Source organism: Phasianus colchicus, chromosome 12 (genome assembly GCF_987193195.1).
Source record: "Phasianus colchicus chromosome 12, bPhaCol1.hap1.1, whole genome shotgun sequence".
NCBI classification, from domain to species: Eukaryota; Metazoa; Chordata; class Aves; order Galliformes; family Phasianidae; genus Phasianus; species Phasianus colchicus.
In genome coordinates this window covers 15,429,890-15,446,191 of record NC_143447.1, presented here as the reverse complement: position 1 = coordinate 15,446,191, position 16,302 = coordinate 15,429,890, and the positions used below count along the sequence as shown (strand labels likewise).

The window sequence follows — 16,302 nt, the reverse complement described above, 5'->3', positions numbered from 1 at the left end:
CACACTGGAAAGGTAAGAAGAGTTTTCATATCAACAAGTGGGAAAAACAAACAACTTATTATCACACGGATAAACGAGTTGACTTGTAAGCAGACATTCCCTCAGGCATATTTCACCATGCAGCTCCTATATTTTGGGCACCATTAACACGGTGTGGAAGTGATGCCTCAATGAAGAAATGTGACAAAAAGAAGGAGCGAGGTGGACAAAGCTAACACCACAATATTTGCTTTGGAAACCAGAAAAATTGTTCAGGGTATGATATGAGGAGTGTTATGGTTCTGCTTGTGTGCCTACAGGCATACACTACAGTATGTTTTGGAATACCTTCAAAAGAAAGCCCCTTTTGAGGAGTATGTTCCATGCAGTAGATGGCAGAGAACACACAAAGACTTAAAGATCTCTCCCTGTGGAAGAACACTGTTAACATTATAGTAATACTTTCTGCAAGTGCCAATTTAGCCAGTATATCAACATATTAGGGTGGGATGACACATAAATAAGTGAACATGACGATAGCATTTTCTCATCCACTTGGGTCCTGCCTGTTCTGCCTGCTGTTTCCTGTCTTTTTTCTTTTGCGTGCCTCAAAGTAGCAGCAAGCATCCCTGTTGCACTTGCAAGCTGTCAGTACTAATGGGCAAGGAGATGCACTGCAATAAAGACTAAAACAGCAAGGTGCAGATATCATGTGAGCTCCTACTATAATGCTTTTGATCAACTCTTACAAATATTTCCTCCCACCTGAGTGAGGAGCTTTGTGCACCTTTCCCACCTCTGGTTTCTAGTGCCAGATACAAGCAGGATGTTACTAAGAACAGCATGGTACAGGCCAAGCTGATTCTAAGAAGGTATTCAGAAGTTGCTTTGTGGAGGATGATGATTTTAAAGATGACATATTTTAACATACATTTTTTTTTTTAACTGTTAGAGACTGGATTATAGGTACAGGTCAAGGCAGTGGGGTATAGCACCCACCTTGCTGTGTACATATTTTTCCAACTATGAATGCACACACTGGAAACAGCAAAAGATAGGGTATTAACACTTCATTATAAATGCCTAAATGGAATCACTGCCATGTGGAAAAGATCAAATATGCTTAACTTTTGGTTTGTAGAAGAAATCTGCTTGTATTATCCTTAGTAGTGTATTTTACACCCTTCCCACTACCCACTTTCTGTAGGAAACCAGGAGCATTATGTTACCCAGTAAGGATGTTAACATCTGTAACTTGTAACGTACCACTTCTTCTGTTCATCTTCCTTTCCACCTGGAATGAATTTCTTTTTCTGTGGACCCACTTCCCCAGATTCTTATTTTTATGCTTTTCTACACTTTAAACTTTTCCTATGTCCAGAAAAACGAACCTTACAGCCATAACTTCACAAGTAATTTATTTCCTGATGGAGCAAATCTCCTAAGCATGTGATTAGGTTCCTATTTAACAGTGATGGTATGGTGTTGGCACCGGGATTTTACCTGTGTCCCTACCACCTTTGCAGCCTGTGTGTACAACCATACAATTCCTTGCACAATCACGTAGATTTCTTTCACAACATGGAGAGAGGTTTCAGAGCTACCAGTATTGCAAACAAACACGCATGCACAGCAGCTCCAACTCCTTCAAGAAAGCCACCATCTTAAAGCCCAAAGGGCAAGGAGAGGTTGATTTAAGTTTTCTTTCTCTGAGCATTTCCAATATATCTGTGCACAACTTACAGTACATCAGTTAGCATCTCTGTCTTCAATGAAGACAACATTTTAACGTATTAGTAAGCAGCTCTTGAGCCACTAATGCTAGATACGATTTGAATAAGCAGGAAAAAAACACACAGAAAAGATCCTCTTGTCCTATCTTAAAGTGCATGTCATGTCTATAACTCGCAGGGTCTTTGCTCTGATTTTCTTTCCATCACTTTACTTATCTGTAAGAAATACACTGTGAAGTGTCTTCCTCTAAAGAGCGTTTAGGGATTTAAAATGCACAGAGAATATAAAAGGAGAAATCTTGAAGACGTGGCTGTCCTTTTGCTTAATCAACACTCAAAAGCTTTCTTTTTGCACACTGGACCACCACAAAATGATTTTGCAACCTTTAATGGCACGCCAAACATTTCAAGCACGAAGAAAATGTCACACCACAGAATCAAAACCATGCAAAACCTTTCTGTGCTTGCATGGATTATGAGAAAACTGCAAATGGGGTGCTTACTGTCAAGAGGAAAATGGAGAGAGTAGGAATGGCAGGTAGAGAATTTGGCTTTTTGTTTGCAGAGGGGAGAACTCACTGACAGACTTTCTCTGTCCTTTCATACATATATATATTTAATTTAAAAAAAAAGGGAAAGAGATGTATTGTGATGGTTAAGGGAATAAATTTGCAATTGGCAAAGCTGTTCATGTGCCAGGGGGACATGCAGCATGCTGTGTGGTAGCAGCAGGCAGAGCAGACATTGGTAACCTGCAGCTAACTGCCTCCTCATGCATCATGACAACCAACGACATCTCACTGCAGCTGGTGCCTACTCTGTCGGCCACCATCTCTCTTCTCTCCTACCATCCAATTTCCATTCTCTGGAAGGGCCAAAACAGCAATACAGAACAGCCATACGGTCACAGCCCTTACAGAGTCTGTCACCGACCGCACACGGGAGGCCCAGGTCAACAAGAGCCTCTGCACACAGCAAAAAAAGGCTGCTTCTGAAGGTTCAATTTCCACGTCCAGCAGACCTAACGCTGACCCGGCTGCCTTTGAAATCTGCACACCCTGCAGCCGTGTAGCTACAAAATACCAATAACTGCAAACGATAAATGGCTTTGCACTGGTGGAGAGGATGGCACGTTAACGCTCAACATCTTATATCACTTAGCCACATCCAATAATAGAAGAAATCCACTTACCACAAATGCTATCATGCTCTTTACCGTGGACTCCCAGAGAAAACAGCTCCGAAGGAATTGTATTGTATTCCATATTGCCATGGTGATTTTTTTCACACGATCAACATTTCTCGATAAGATCTGATAAATATTGAGTGGGAGGAGGGGAGGAGAAGAGTTTAATCAAACACTCTAATATCCTACCATTGCTTCAGAAACAGGGATAATTTAAGCTACAAATGCATGCCAGGGCACATATAAAGCTTCTATTTCAAAGACACTCTCCTGCTCCTGTCTGCTTTCTGATTACACTCATACCTCCCAGATTTTCCTTATTCATCAGAAAATAAAGCAAAAAGAAAAAAAAAAAACAACAAAGCACATCTTGCTAAAACTAAATAGAACAGGAACAGAAACCTACTACATTCCCTTGCAATTTTCATAATACAGTAACGTCTCAGAAGGAAGGGCTAGATATAATTTAATCCAAACACAGAACCTCTTCTCTATGTTTTAAATTCACCCATAAAGACAAATATGATAATTTTAGCTTTATTTTTAAAAGGACAGTAGTCACTGTTCTAAAATCTGTCGAATTTTGACTAATGTAAATCTGGTTTCTTCCTTCCGAAATAAAAGAACAGGGATTGTGCTTTGCTTCAGGTGCTTTTAACCGTGCATTACCCACAACTATCATCTTCCCTGTTCTGAAGCACAAAGCCGAACTACTGATGCAAACTAGATCAGAAAGCCTTTAAACATAACAAAATGCACAGAATTTACATGTGTTTAGTGTTTTACACATAAATGGGTGTTGTTCTGGGCCACGGCAACTCAAATCTTCCCAAAGTAAGCATCAGAGCTGAGCCCAGAGATAACCTTTACCTTCTTAGAAAATTTGCGGTTCTCCTCCGTGAAGCGCTTTTCGCGGGGCTTGAATGTTCTAATAGTTGCTTTGATCTAAAATAAATAAGAAAGTTGTGTGCTTTTAAATTCACTATTCCTTATAGCAATAGGATTTTTCTCTCTTTTAAGGGACTTCTAGAAGAAGACTAAAAGAAACCCAGGGGGCACCTTACGGAGGACATGATATAAATATTCATCATCCTGCACTGTTCAATACGTATAGGTGGAAGAACCTGGACTGCTTCTGCCCTGCACCCTGGAGTTTTGCTGACCACTCTCACTATACCACAGGGCCAGCAAAGGCAGAGCTGCAGCACAGCCCACAATGGCCTTAACAAATGGGATTCCATTCAGCAAAGGCTGGAGGGCATAAACAATTGAGACTGACTCAGCCACCTAAAAACTAAGTGCACCACATACATGCCTCATTAATTTTCCTGTCAACACCCTGGGAAGAGAACATTGTGGGTCAGCTTTTTTGGGAGGAAGTAGGTGTTAAAAGTAATGCATAATAATCTAAACATTAAGCCCTTTTCTGGCTGCTGCAAACGAAGCCCTGGTGTACAGTAATTGACACCTCCTTCCTAAAGCTCCCGTGGTCACTATAAGTCCTGAAGTGCCCCTGCGTTGTTCCATCCACCCAGCTGGGCTGTCACGTTACGATGTGCCAATGTCTCCTCACCCACACTATGAAACATTGCAACCAGATGCAGTGAGGTCAGGACTTTTCCTGCTCGGCTCTTGCTTTCAAAGGATCAATTACCTCCCTCCCAGGTGCACATATTTCCACATTTCTTACACAAATGATAAGCAAAGAGAAAATATTTTAACTTACGGGATTAAATAGGACATCCAGCTCTAAATAAATTACTCCTTTTGAAGCACGTTCCAAGTCTTTATTCTTCAGCATGTAACAACTTTGTTTGCCATTTCTGATCTATAGATTGGGAAAAGAAAAAGCATCAATATTTTCCCAGCTGTAATTTACAATGTAATTTTAAAAGACACTACCAAAAAAAAAAAAAACAAACCCTCACAAGCACAAAAATCCTCCCCAAACCATGATAATATACTCAGAGCCTGAAATACAAAATGACCATTGGATTAGAGACCTATAAAATTGCAGATTAAATCTCTTATGGTCCAACTTTAATTTACAAACCTTGTACTTTATAGTAGAGCAGTGCACGCAATAACCAGTTTGAAAATTCTGCCCTGGAAGCCAGTGAGTTGATGGGAAGTAATCAGCCTCCGTTATTACAGGTTGAAAATGGAATTTTTCTTCCAAAGTTCAGAAAAAGAGCCACGACAACAACTTACCCACCTACTGCACACTCCAGTACACGAACTCACTTCAAATGCTTCGCTTACTGCAAGGTTGTCAAATTATTACCCAGGAAACGAACGCAATCCAAAGAAATTAATCAGCTTAAGTGGAATGAATGTTAATGTAACAAATGTTCAAAATTAACTAATTCACGTAAGAGACTTCTCCCCCCACCTCTGAATTTCAATACCATTTCCATGCTCTAATCTGCCGGTTGGCCCTATCACATTAAACGCCTATAAAAAGAAAAACAACCTCCCTCCCTCACCATTTTGTAAACTATTTGGCTCAAATCAAAAGCATTCTCTCTTCTAAAAGTGATGGCAGAAATGTATTTATTATACACAGTAGGATATGTATTGATTAAACATTTGGCTTTTTAGGAAGCAGACCAGTTAATTCTAAACAGCAGTAACATAAAAAACTGCAGCTTACCAAAAAGCTACATTCAGGGACTGTAATGATCAAAGATTAAAGATAACGGAGGAAATTTGGGGGCATGAAATTGCAACCATATTTAAAACGGCTATTGCTGCTCTGGCATTTAGAAGAGGCACTCGTATAAACCATGGCAGAAATGAGTAAGGAGAAAAAAAAAGGCATAATAGGAACCAAGCGATTTCACGTTACAAGGGAAAGGTCACTTTCCTTCCCAATGCTGCTCTACCCTTTCTGTACCAAACAGCTCGAAGGGTAGACGGCTTTCCTGGCTGACAGTTAAAAAGGAAGAGGGCTCTCATAAAGCCCAAGTTTGGACCCTGATGAGGATGCAAACAGGAACTCCAGCTTTTACTATGCTTTCATCCAAAGTTGAGCTTAACAGGATGCTGGGAGCTTCGCAATCATTTGCAGAGTCTCTTTAATAATAACAGGCACCGATCGCAAACCCGACTTCAATGTAAGAGAAAACACAGAAGGTTGAAGTTAGAGACAAAGGAAGTGGCCAACCCCGTTTGTAGGATCACTCGTATCAGATGGTCCTCAGACCAACTGCCATATAAAGTATTGTTTGCCCATCAGAAAGGATTCTGCTACTTCAACAGTTCCCTCATCACCACCTCCTAGCAAAGGCAGAAATAGCTTTAAAAGATACGGAATGAAAACAAAACCACTCCAAGTTATTCAGAAACTAAAGATGTTTCATTTTCCAAACTGAAAATTGCATTTTCTCTGAGTAGAGATAAAAGGCCAAATAGACTTGGCTTGAGATTATTATTGCCTTGGTCCACTGCCTTGGTCCAATGCAACGGCACCAAAAGAAGGCTTAGAATGAGCTTTGTTCCTAGCAGCGTGTCTGCAGAGATACAGATATCCAGTGCATATCAACACTGCATAACTGTAGATTCTTCTTATTTATGAATTTGGAGGCTGAATTTTCATGCATTTCAGTTACAAGCAGTTCTCACAACTTCTTATTCTTAGGATGAAATGCTTCCATACCTCAGCAGTAAGAACACTTGGAAATGTCTGGATATACTTCTTACCAACATATTTTAAGAGCATAGCCAATAAGGAAGGACGCTGCACACACTGCTAAATTGAGAGAAAAAAATAAAAGGAAGGAGGTCTGGTAAGACTGAAATTAATACAGATTTCCTAGCTTTTGACCTTCTTCAAGGGGAGAGAAGTACAAGAGAAAAGAACAATTTGCTATAAACCGGCTATTTCATTTGGATGAAGAGAAAAAACCTTGATAAAAAAGTCAAACAGAAGTCTCTCAGAAGTTCTGGCAACTTGCTAAGGCAGTGCAGCTTAGCAAAAGGTGTAAGGTAAGTCTAACACTCATGACTGCATAGAGACTGAACTGGTGGCACATCTCAACTGCGCCCAGAAGAAAACATCCTAAACTATTCTGTTGTTGGACGCAAGTTTAGATTCTGTTCAACATTTCCCTCTGTCTCAAGAGACAAGCAGTCATATTAATTTTATTTGGGATCCATTTCTTTCTCCTCTCTGGGAGCTCTTCTCCTATCTCTGCTGTTTGCAAAAACCACTCAAATGTTCTCTCCAGCTGTGGACAATGTTGCACCCTGTGCTGGGGTCCTAGGAACCTAAATTCAGAAAGATCAGATTTCTCTGTCACCCAAACATCTTCAACTAGATACCTGAACTAATAGTCCTGATAGCCATGTCTAAAATTGGTTAACTTATGTAAAAGGATCAAGAATGGAATGGAAAGGAATATGGGAATTAAAAGTGAAAACATCTACAGGTAAGGTCCTTCAAGATATATTATCAATATTATCCTCTTATTAATTTCACACATCCGCATATCTATCTCCTCAAGTAATACCAATGCTTGCATTCTTTGAAAGCTTGTTAACTGAATGGAACACACTGGAGTTCAATCAACAATCAAGACTGCCCATAATCACAGAAGGACAGTAGTGCCAATCCCACTGATAAGCTTCATTAGACAAGGTTACCATCAGGAAAAAAAAAAAATCAGCACTCTCACCCCATGAAAATTTCTGATACTTGGGGGTATTTCCATGTTCTGAATCAACTCAGAAAGACAAAATATCAGCAGCACTATTTCAATGGTACAATTCGCCCCTTCTTCTGTATCATACTTCCTTCTCTATACAGAAGCATGCAAAGGAAGTCACCAGCTGGAAGCAAAGCTAAAATTCTTCATGCATCCGTATTTCTGTCTCCAGGAGCACTTCAAGCAGAGGTAACCTCTGGCAGTGCTTCAGTGCTTCAGCTTGCCCTCCCCGCTGGAAGGAGACGTTCAGGTGCGTGAGACCACAGCACAGTCAAGGCCCAAAGTGCATCAAGTTCCTTTCAAATGAATGAATATATTCGCTAAACTCTTCCCACAGATGTCCCCAGTAAAACAAATGTGACTAAACACAGTATTGATGTAGCCAGCCAATGCTAAATCTATTAAGAAACAACCTTCTGACCGCTTGGGAATTTTAATGAAATAGCGAAAGCCGAGATTGATATGACACAAAACACTGAGAAGACAGGACCCTTACACAGCAAAGGGTGTTTTTTCATTGCTCTTGTCTCAAAGAAATATGGTTTAGTGGCTTTTTTTTTTGTACATTGATTTTAAGAAAACTTCACTCCGTAGCCAGCTTTGATGCAGATTCGATGTCATATATCGATGACCTGACAGAACAATGCTGGGTTAAACCTCTGTACATCAACACCCGTGACGTGCAGAAAGGGTAATGGCTACTCTCCAAAGGTAATTCATCTAAAGCATTTGGGACCTCTGATATTCCTGCTTGAGCTCATTGCTGATGCACAATGTCATACCATTTGCCCTGAATAACATAAAGCTGTCTTGTTATAGACACACACCTCCTCTTATCAAAGGACATATTTCCCCAGCAAAAGATGAAAGCAAGGCACATATTTGATCCACCTGGATATGAGTAAGGAGGTTTTTTTGTTTCGCCTCAGCCTTGTAATATACGTTCATTAGATTTTATACAAAATGTCCATTCATTCATCCCGAACGCTTTCCCCCAAACATTTTGCTTTTAATAACCTTCTGTAGGATCCAAAGTACAATAGAAATGCAGATTCTTGGCAGAGGGTTGATGTCCAAAGACTGAACACGTATGGGGTCAATGCTCTGAAAGCAGACAGCCAAGCTTCCAAGGCAGAGCGAGGAGATGCTGAAAGCCCAGGAGCACTCTGGGGCCAAGATCTCAAGTAGCACTCAAAAAAACAAAACAAAACAAACAACAAAACACCCACATCATCCCATCAATACTATCTTCAATAAGCAGAGCATTGTCACAGCAATATTTTATTTCAGAAATAAGGTGTCCTTTTTTTTCTGGAAGCGATGTCTTTTACCCTCATTCCAACATTTCTGGTTCGTGAGAGAAGTAAAAAAATCAGAATAGATGATCTACTGCACAGCAGCCTCTGCGACATAAGCTCAGCATTTCCACTGCTCTCTCAAACTCTAAAGCTTCCTCCTGCAAAAGGCTGTATACACTTATGGTCAAGAGCTAAGTAATCACAACTGGCAGGTGTCTGCTCTCCGAATCCAGGCCATGTTTCAGACAATTAAGCTTGCAAAAGTCATGCTAGTTGTTTCCACTGTATCTTTAGCTACCGACCTTGTGCCGCACTTGGAAGCATTTCAGAGACTTCTTCCTGTTTGCTGAAAAAAGGGCGCAGCTGAAATCTACTCTGAGCTGATAACTCAGTAGATAGAAACATTCCAGCCTGCCGTACAACTCTTCACTCAAAGGTCTTTCTACATGAGGATATTCAATATACCCTGCTTTAAGACTTACTGAAGCACACGGCTTTCCATGCTTCTGTCTCCTGGAGGGCTGCAAGCGAGGAGCCTCTTGAAGCAAAGCAAAAAAGACAGAGCCTTACAGACAGAAACATGGCTGCTTTCAGTGCACAAATAACACAGATGGGAAGGACTACTTTGATAATTAGTTTGAGTCCCTAAAACCTACAAAAAGAACAATCACTAAACCTATCAAACTCCTTTCTTGAAGCACTTTTTGCCTTACTTCTCCATTTCCCACTGTCTCCTTCAGTTTCTAACACAAAAACCTGCTATGTTCAGTGGTCTGGTCTTCCCTCTCATCGCCCAGTGTCTGAGAATGCAATTTCTCAGGCTGAAAATGCAGCCAGATCCTACAGGTCACCACTGGCACAACAGAGCTCCATTTTGTTCAATACTGGTAGCAGTAATTTGCATCTTTTTCAGTTTATCTGCCACTTCTGTGACTGCGGATATCTGGAGCTGCAAACACTATATGAGATGAGGTCTCATTTACATGTTTTAGAGGTGGAGAATCGTTCAACATAAAGAAGGGCAGGAGAAAAAATGCCATCGGTTGATTAACACAGAAAAGCTAAAAGTAAAAAAGCAAGCTCTGCGTTTAGATTTCATTTTTCTGAAATGGCAAAAGGCAAATCACTTCTTCCCTCTCTCTGTCCACAACTACCTGCACGTAGAGAAAACACCAAACTTGGTACAATGCTATCGAAATCAATGCCTGTGCTGCCCGTTAATAGAGCTCCATGAGAAACAAAGCAACCATGCAGTCGTCATGCCCATCATCAAAGGAATGTGAAGTTTTCAGCTTTACTCCTGTCATTTTAAAGCTCTTCTTATGTTGCCAAATCTGCTTGTTTCTTAATTAACGAATCCATAAGCCTAGATCACAGTCGGTGGTGACTGGGAAGAACGACCATAATATTAATACACAAAAAAAAACCCACAGAGACTGTGAGCTAATGGGATGATGAAGGTGTATTCATGTTTGCAAAATGCCACTGCAAGACTTCTGGACACATTCAAACCAAAATTCTCTTTCAAATTAAACTTTTTCTATCCCTCCAACGTATACCTTATCCAAAGCATTTCTTCACTGAGAAAATCTAGCCATCCATGAGCAGTTCCTGAAGGAAACTTATTTCACGTGCTGACAGCTCACAACTCAGGCCAGTGCATTTTTAACTTAGATGAGAGGAACAAAGAGGCAAATGCATTTCTATTTCAAAAGGGAACCAAATGCAAGCCAAATATTAGGCCTGAGAAATTAAACTTGTATGATTTGTGAGGTTTCCTTGAATCTTTAACTATTGTTTGCTTTCAACATATTTATCTAAATGGTTCAAAGGATAGATTCAAATTTATAGCTAAATTCACAACATACGTCGAAATACTCATTTCAAGAAAAAGAGCTCAGAAAATTGCCATTCTCTGTCTGAACCAAGTTAATAGGTGCAAAATGTTTTTAATCAGAAGCAGAGATGAATATATTTATGCTAGATTTGACTGAAATAGGAGGCAGAGAAGTTTGGATGGGAAGGAAGAAAACCAGTTGGCAAGGGAAAGCATAAACAATTTTTATTTTATTTTTTGTCTCAAACTTTGGACAAAAAACCTACGCTGAATAGAGTTTGGACATTACCACACACATGCACTCCCCTGCTCTGCCTTGTTACAAGCTTCCTAAGGGATACTTGACAAATGCCTATAAAATCAACAGAAAATCCAACAGAAATCTTCTCACTGTGAGCCCACACAGCCTGCTGCCGATCATGCAGACCATTTGGCAAGCGCGGGGTCTGCAGGAGAGCAGCTGCTCCAGCCACTCTCTTCCAGGAACATCAGAGATATGAGGACTTGGGGAAAAATTAACCAAGTGATCAAAAATGGAATAAAAGATGTTAAGAGTTTTTTCTTCCCTGTAAACATCAAATCATCCTTCGTGCCAAACTGACTTTAATATTGTTCTGAAAGTGGAGATATTGAAGACTCGAGCCACTAAAAAATAGACAAATAATCTGAAGCACCCCCAGCCTCAGACAGAACTTGCAGTGTAAGCCATGGAGGGAGGCAGAATACAAGGCAGCTTGAACACAAGGTACAAATATATAAAATTTACATATCTGTTCCACAAAGTCCCAAAATTGAAGTTTTATTATTTTTCTGCCTACAGTGACCCCAGCCAAGCAGTACCCAGGTCTCTGGCCCTAATGGCTGGATAGAGCATCTCCGCCTAGCATTGCTGCTTGAGTGCAGCACTGAGGCTCCTTAAGCCTGGTATTCACCCCACAGCCACTCCTGCAGTTTATGCATGTTTTATCCACCTTACTCAAGGGCAGGTTGGATGGAGCCCTGGGCAGCCTGACCTGGTGGTTGGCAACTTCCACGGCAGGGAGGCTGGGACTTAATAACCTTTAAAGTCACTTCCAGGCCAGGCCACTCTATGGTTCTATATCCCAAGTATGTCCACAATCTGGACTCCAGAATAGCTTAGAAAAAGCACACAGTGGATGAAAATCAACATAAAAACACGTTCCTGAAGAAATTCAGAAGCCACATTGCTTTTGACTTGAATGCACAAGAAATATACATATTTAAACAAAACAGTAACAGAACTGGAGCACATTAGCCTGTTCCTTTACCACTATAAAGCATTCTTTAAGCTGTGATCATATTCTCTAAAACGGTTCAAGAGCTTTTCAGGCATTTCATTATTTATTTGGAAACATGAACTACAAATATTTGAACTTCCCCTTTCTGATCTTGATTGGTCCCTTACCTAACCTGCATCCATATATTTCCCAGCTGACCCTGAGGGGCTGCTTTGATTTAATGGAATTTTTGCTTTCTCTCTAGAAACTTACCACCACTCCACTTTCAGAAAGGATGGAGCCCCACTAATTCATTCCCACAACAGAGCTTTCCCTGCAGATGCCCACCTCTAAGAATCAAACTCTTTCGCCTTAAATACGAGAGATGCATGCCAGCCTTTTTGCAGAGGTGAATATGCTTTCACAGGAATGCTTCAAAACAATACGGCAATTTTGTACTCTGTAATTTCAATCAAGACTCACCGACTGCCTATTCAGGAGAGCTATTACCCACAGCATCACACTGTGCATTACCAAAAGGTTTGCACTACTGCAAGCATCGCTCACATTGTGTGTGTGATATGCTGTGATATACTGTAAGCATGAATGTTTGCATGGGGCACAAGGCAGTACCCACTGCATAGCCTGCAATACCCACTCTTCCCTATAAGGAATCGACTGCAAAATGTGATGCTTCAAAACTCAAGGAAATCCCACGCTTGAAGTTAAGCGTGTGCTTACAGAACTGATACGAGCATAAGAGTCCACAAGGCTGTTATCCTCAGCTACTGATTTAACAAAAGCAACGCCCCAGGAAGTTATTTCCAAACTTTCCTGCAAAATTTACCAGAACCTTCTATGATACTACAAACACACACATGGAGCTGTTTGCATCCTCTTGATCTGGTTTACTCTGTTATTACCAGCCTTGTTGCAAATTAAATCAATCTTACCAAACACAACTGCTTTGACCCATTTCTCTATTAATGCCTTATAATGACCCTTTCATGTTCCCTTCTCTTTAGCTTGGCCTTTCTTTTGGCCATTTCAGAAAAAGCTTTAACACTCCTTCATCTCCAGAGCAATTCCTTTCCCCTGAGCTTGCTTTGTTTCCAGTTTTGATTTTTATACTCCCGTGGTAGCATTCACTCTTCACATATTTGTTTACAGAACAAAAGCCACCCATCTTTAAAAGCACTGCGGAGCAGAAAACACCCCTTTTAGGTAATTTTATTCAGCTGTGCCAATAACAACAGCTATCTCTAGTCAATCCTACTGTGATGTGCAATTACTTTCTTGGAGCAAAAAGAAGCAAGACAGAACAAAGACATGCATAAAATGTTACCTTCGGAAGATGATGTGGAAACACACAGAACAACTCAATTATGTTTTCAGACCTACATGGCATGTAGTGCTGATGAAGTACAGACACTTCTGCAATTTTCTTTCCAATCAACTAAATTTCTATTAAAATGGGCTGGAAACGCTTGTTACACTAAAGAGGACTACAAACACTGCCAACTAACGCACATACAGGTCACAAAAGCTGTTTGTCTCCAAATCATTGTTGCTTTGCACTAAGAAGAATAGAAACACAACTTGTTCCCAGCAAAACCACCAATGTTTGAAAGATGTACAAAGGTAACTCACAGACAGCAAAGGGATAGCAACTTTTCCAAGAAAATCAGGGGGTTTATCTCCATCTTCATCAAACACTGTCACTTCCAGAACGTCATGAATATCTTTAATAGGGCTGTAACGAAAAGGGCAGACACAAACGGTGATATTCAATACACATGCACGCAGTCTTCCCCACAAAGATCTGAGAATGCTGTTTTACTAATTAAGTTTGTATTACCTTGGAGTATAAAACTAGCATTTAATTAAATTCCAAAAAAATTGAATCAAATGATGGATATTCCCCAAGCTTTCCCCTCGTGTCGCAGTCACATAACTAGGTGAAGAATAAACAACTACCAGACGGTGGCATTTTTTGTGCATCTATGTTGACTGTAACAGTGGATTAACTCTTCTCTCAAACAGAGAAAATTGGTGACCAGGAGGGGCCCAGGGCTGAATTCAAAACCAGGCTCCGGGATACCAAGCATATGTGAAAAACAATCCAAGAAGCAAAACATGTAATTTCATTTGACTTGAGCTATTATGTTCCTTTTAAACTATTAGCAAAACCCATTACTTCAAAAATAATAAACCTAACCACCCTAATTAAAGGCTAAATGTACAATATTTTTATTCCATTCAATCCAAATTTTCAACCAGTGTGGCAGCAGGCACTCGATCCTGAGTATTTTATCAGATCATTAGTAAATCAGCCTCATTTCAAAGTTGTTACATGTGTGCTTGCAAAACCTGGGTAACCAGAGCTGATTTATGAGTTGCATTCATTATCTCCTCTTTTCCCTCTACCACATGCTAGAATTAAAGAAATAGGCACATGGCATGGCGCCTGCTTGTCATTTAAATCAGTGCAACTATCCTCCCTAGAAGACCATTTCAGGGCAGTCCTGCTCATGGAACCTCTCCCTTTGACACTGTGGATTTGCTCTTTGCGGAACAAAGTCAGGAGCTCAAAACTACCTGCGTGTCCCTGCAGCTAACAGCCATAGTGTGTTCTTCAGTCTGACCCAGGCACGATCTGCACTACGTATGCACTATTTACAAGACCTTGTCTTTAAAATACATCAAAACCCCTCACTTCACCAACCAAACTTCCACGTACCTCTAACAAGCCATTACAATTTTCCATAGATTATCGCGACCAGTGGTATAAAATATTAAGAAACCCACAGTGTGACACAGATAAGTGTGTTGCAGAATAACCAACTATTTTACAGGAAAGGCTCTTTGGTGATATGAAATGCTGCATCTGAAAGGGATTCATTAAGAACAATCCACTCTGCTCTAAATCATCACCAATAGTTTTTAAGTAGTTTGATCTTGATTAAAGGGAAAAAAATAGAAAAAGAAATCTAAAGAGAGTTGTGGGGGCTTGAATGGCTCTGTGAATTTGCTGCTCAGAGTGGCCAATGCACCAGCAATAAGAAAGTTAGTGATAGCCTGCAGCTGACATTTCTGAGACTCTCAGGAAGTATAGAAACAAACTTCCTTTAAAAAAAAAAAAAAAGATTTGGGATTCTTATTGAGGTTTATTTTATTGGCTGAACATCCGAAAAGACTCATCTGTTGGCACCATCACAGAATAAACAACGAGTGGGAACTTCTTGAAAACAGACAAAGCAAAGGAAAGGAAAGGATTCCAAGAGACATGCATTCAGCTGCATCCATGAATTAAACAGAAATCCAGCAAAGTACTTCTATCAAAGAGATCTGATATTTTTTATTGTGTTCACATCCAGCTAAGTGTTTTGGAATGTTGCTTTTGCAAGACATCTGTAATTCTCAAACTGTTCTTCCATTCTTCTATAAATGTTACAAATGCTCGACTGCCAGCCCTCACCATTTCCTCTTTTGACACATTCTACTACAACCTTGGAGATATTTATTTCAATCAGATATTCACAAAAACCTTTCAGCATAAAGGAAGATAAAAAATTTCACTGCCAATAACTGAACTATCACTTTTTCTTACTCATGAATTCACCCCCAAAACACTCGCTTTTGTTTTCATAAAAATCTAAGCTTCTAATTTGTTTTAAGCAATCTTTGATTAATTTAAATTCATAAGAAACAAGCAGAAAATTAGAGCTCACGTTGTTCCTGTTGCTTACAAATTAAATGAGGTACTCTGCATGAAACATTTTATTTTAAATTATGGAAAATGTAGGCATGAGTATCTGGTCATAACTTTCCATTATATTATCTCTTGGATCCAGATACAACTCCATTATGTCCAGTCATGATTCTTCCTATAAATATCACAGTAATTCTTCTTTTAATGACTTCTATTAATAAACTCCATGCAAGAACTACTAAAAGGCAAAAAGCTCCAATTGAGTTATATTTGATATTTCTCCAACATCCTCTTCTGCCTATGAAAAAATGACATATCTTTGACTTGACCTTTGTATTTTCCCAAAGTCAATAGCTTTTATAGATAAGCTGCTAACTGTTTGATGTTTCATCATGTTTTCAAAAGCAATTCACTCACAATGTGAAAACTTTGTTCCACTCTGGATTGAGGTTCTTGTAAACGGTGTGCGTTTGAAGACTGTCATTTCCCAGCTCCAACACACAGAAAGGATCACTTTTACCTACGGAAAAAATCAGACTGGAATTAAAAAATAAGAAAAGTAGACCTGTTATTGTAGTTAGCATGCATTCTTTCATTGTAGTACAGCCACCGA

The 16,302-nt window shown here is 39.9% G+C and overlaps 1 protein-coding gene across 8 annotated transcripts in view; it reads right to left on the bottom strand.

The window, feature by feature from the left end:
- The window catches only part of MCTP2 (multiple C2 and transmembrane domain containing 2), a 142,868-nt gene that overhangs the window by 42,442 nt on the left and 84,124 nt on the right, over nucleotides 1-16,302 (bottom strand). For all 8 annotated transcript variants that reach the window (XR_016470436.1, XM_090149059.1, XM_090149062.1 and 5 more), the window contains 5 exons: nucleotides 16,107-16,209; nucleotides 13,628-13,730; nucleotides 4,625-4,726; nucleotides 3,769-3,843; nucleotides 2,905-3,024 (listed from right to left, as the gene is read on the bottom strand). Coding sequence is in view for 7 of the 8 variants with exons in the window: in XM_090149059.1 (XP_090005185.1) it covers nucleotides 2,905-3,024; nucleotides 3,769-3,843; nucleotides 4,625-4,726; nucleotides 13,628-13,730; nucleotides 16,107-16,209 (503 nt within the window). In the remaining variant the exon portion in view is untranslated. The remainder of the gene's footprint in view (nucleotides 1-2,904; nucleotides 3,025-3,768; nucleotides 3,844-4,624; nucleotides 4,727-13,627; nucleotides 13,731-16,106; nucleotides 16,210-16,302) is intronic.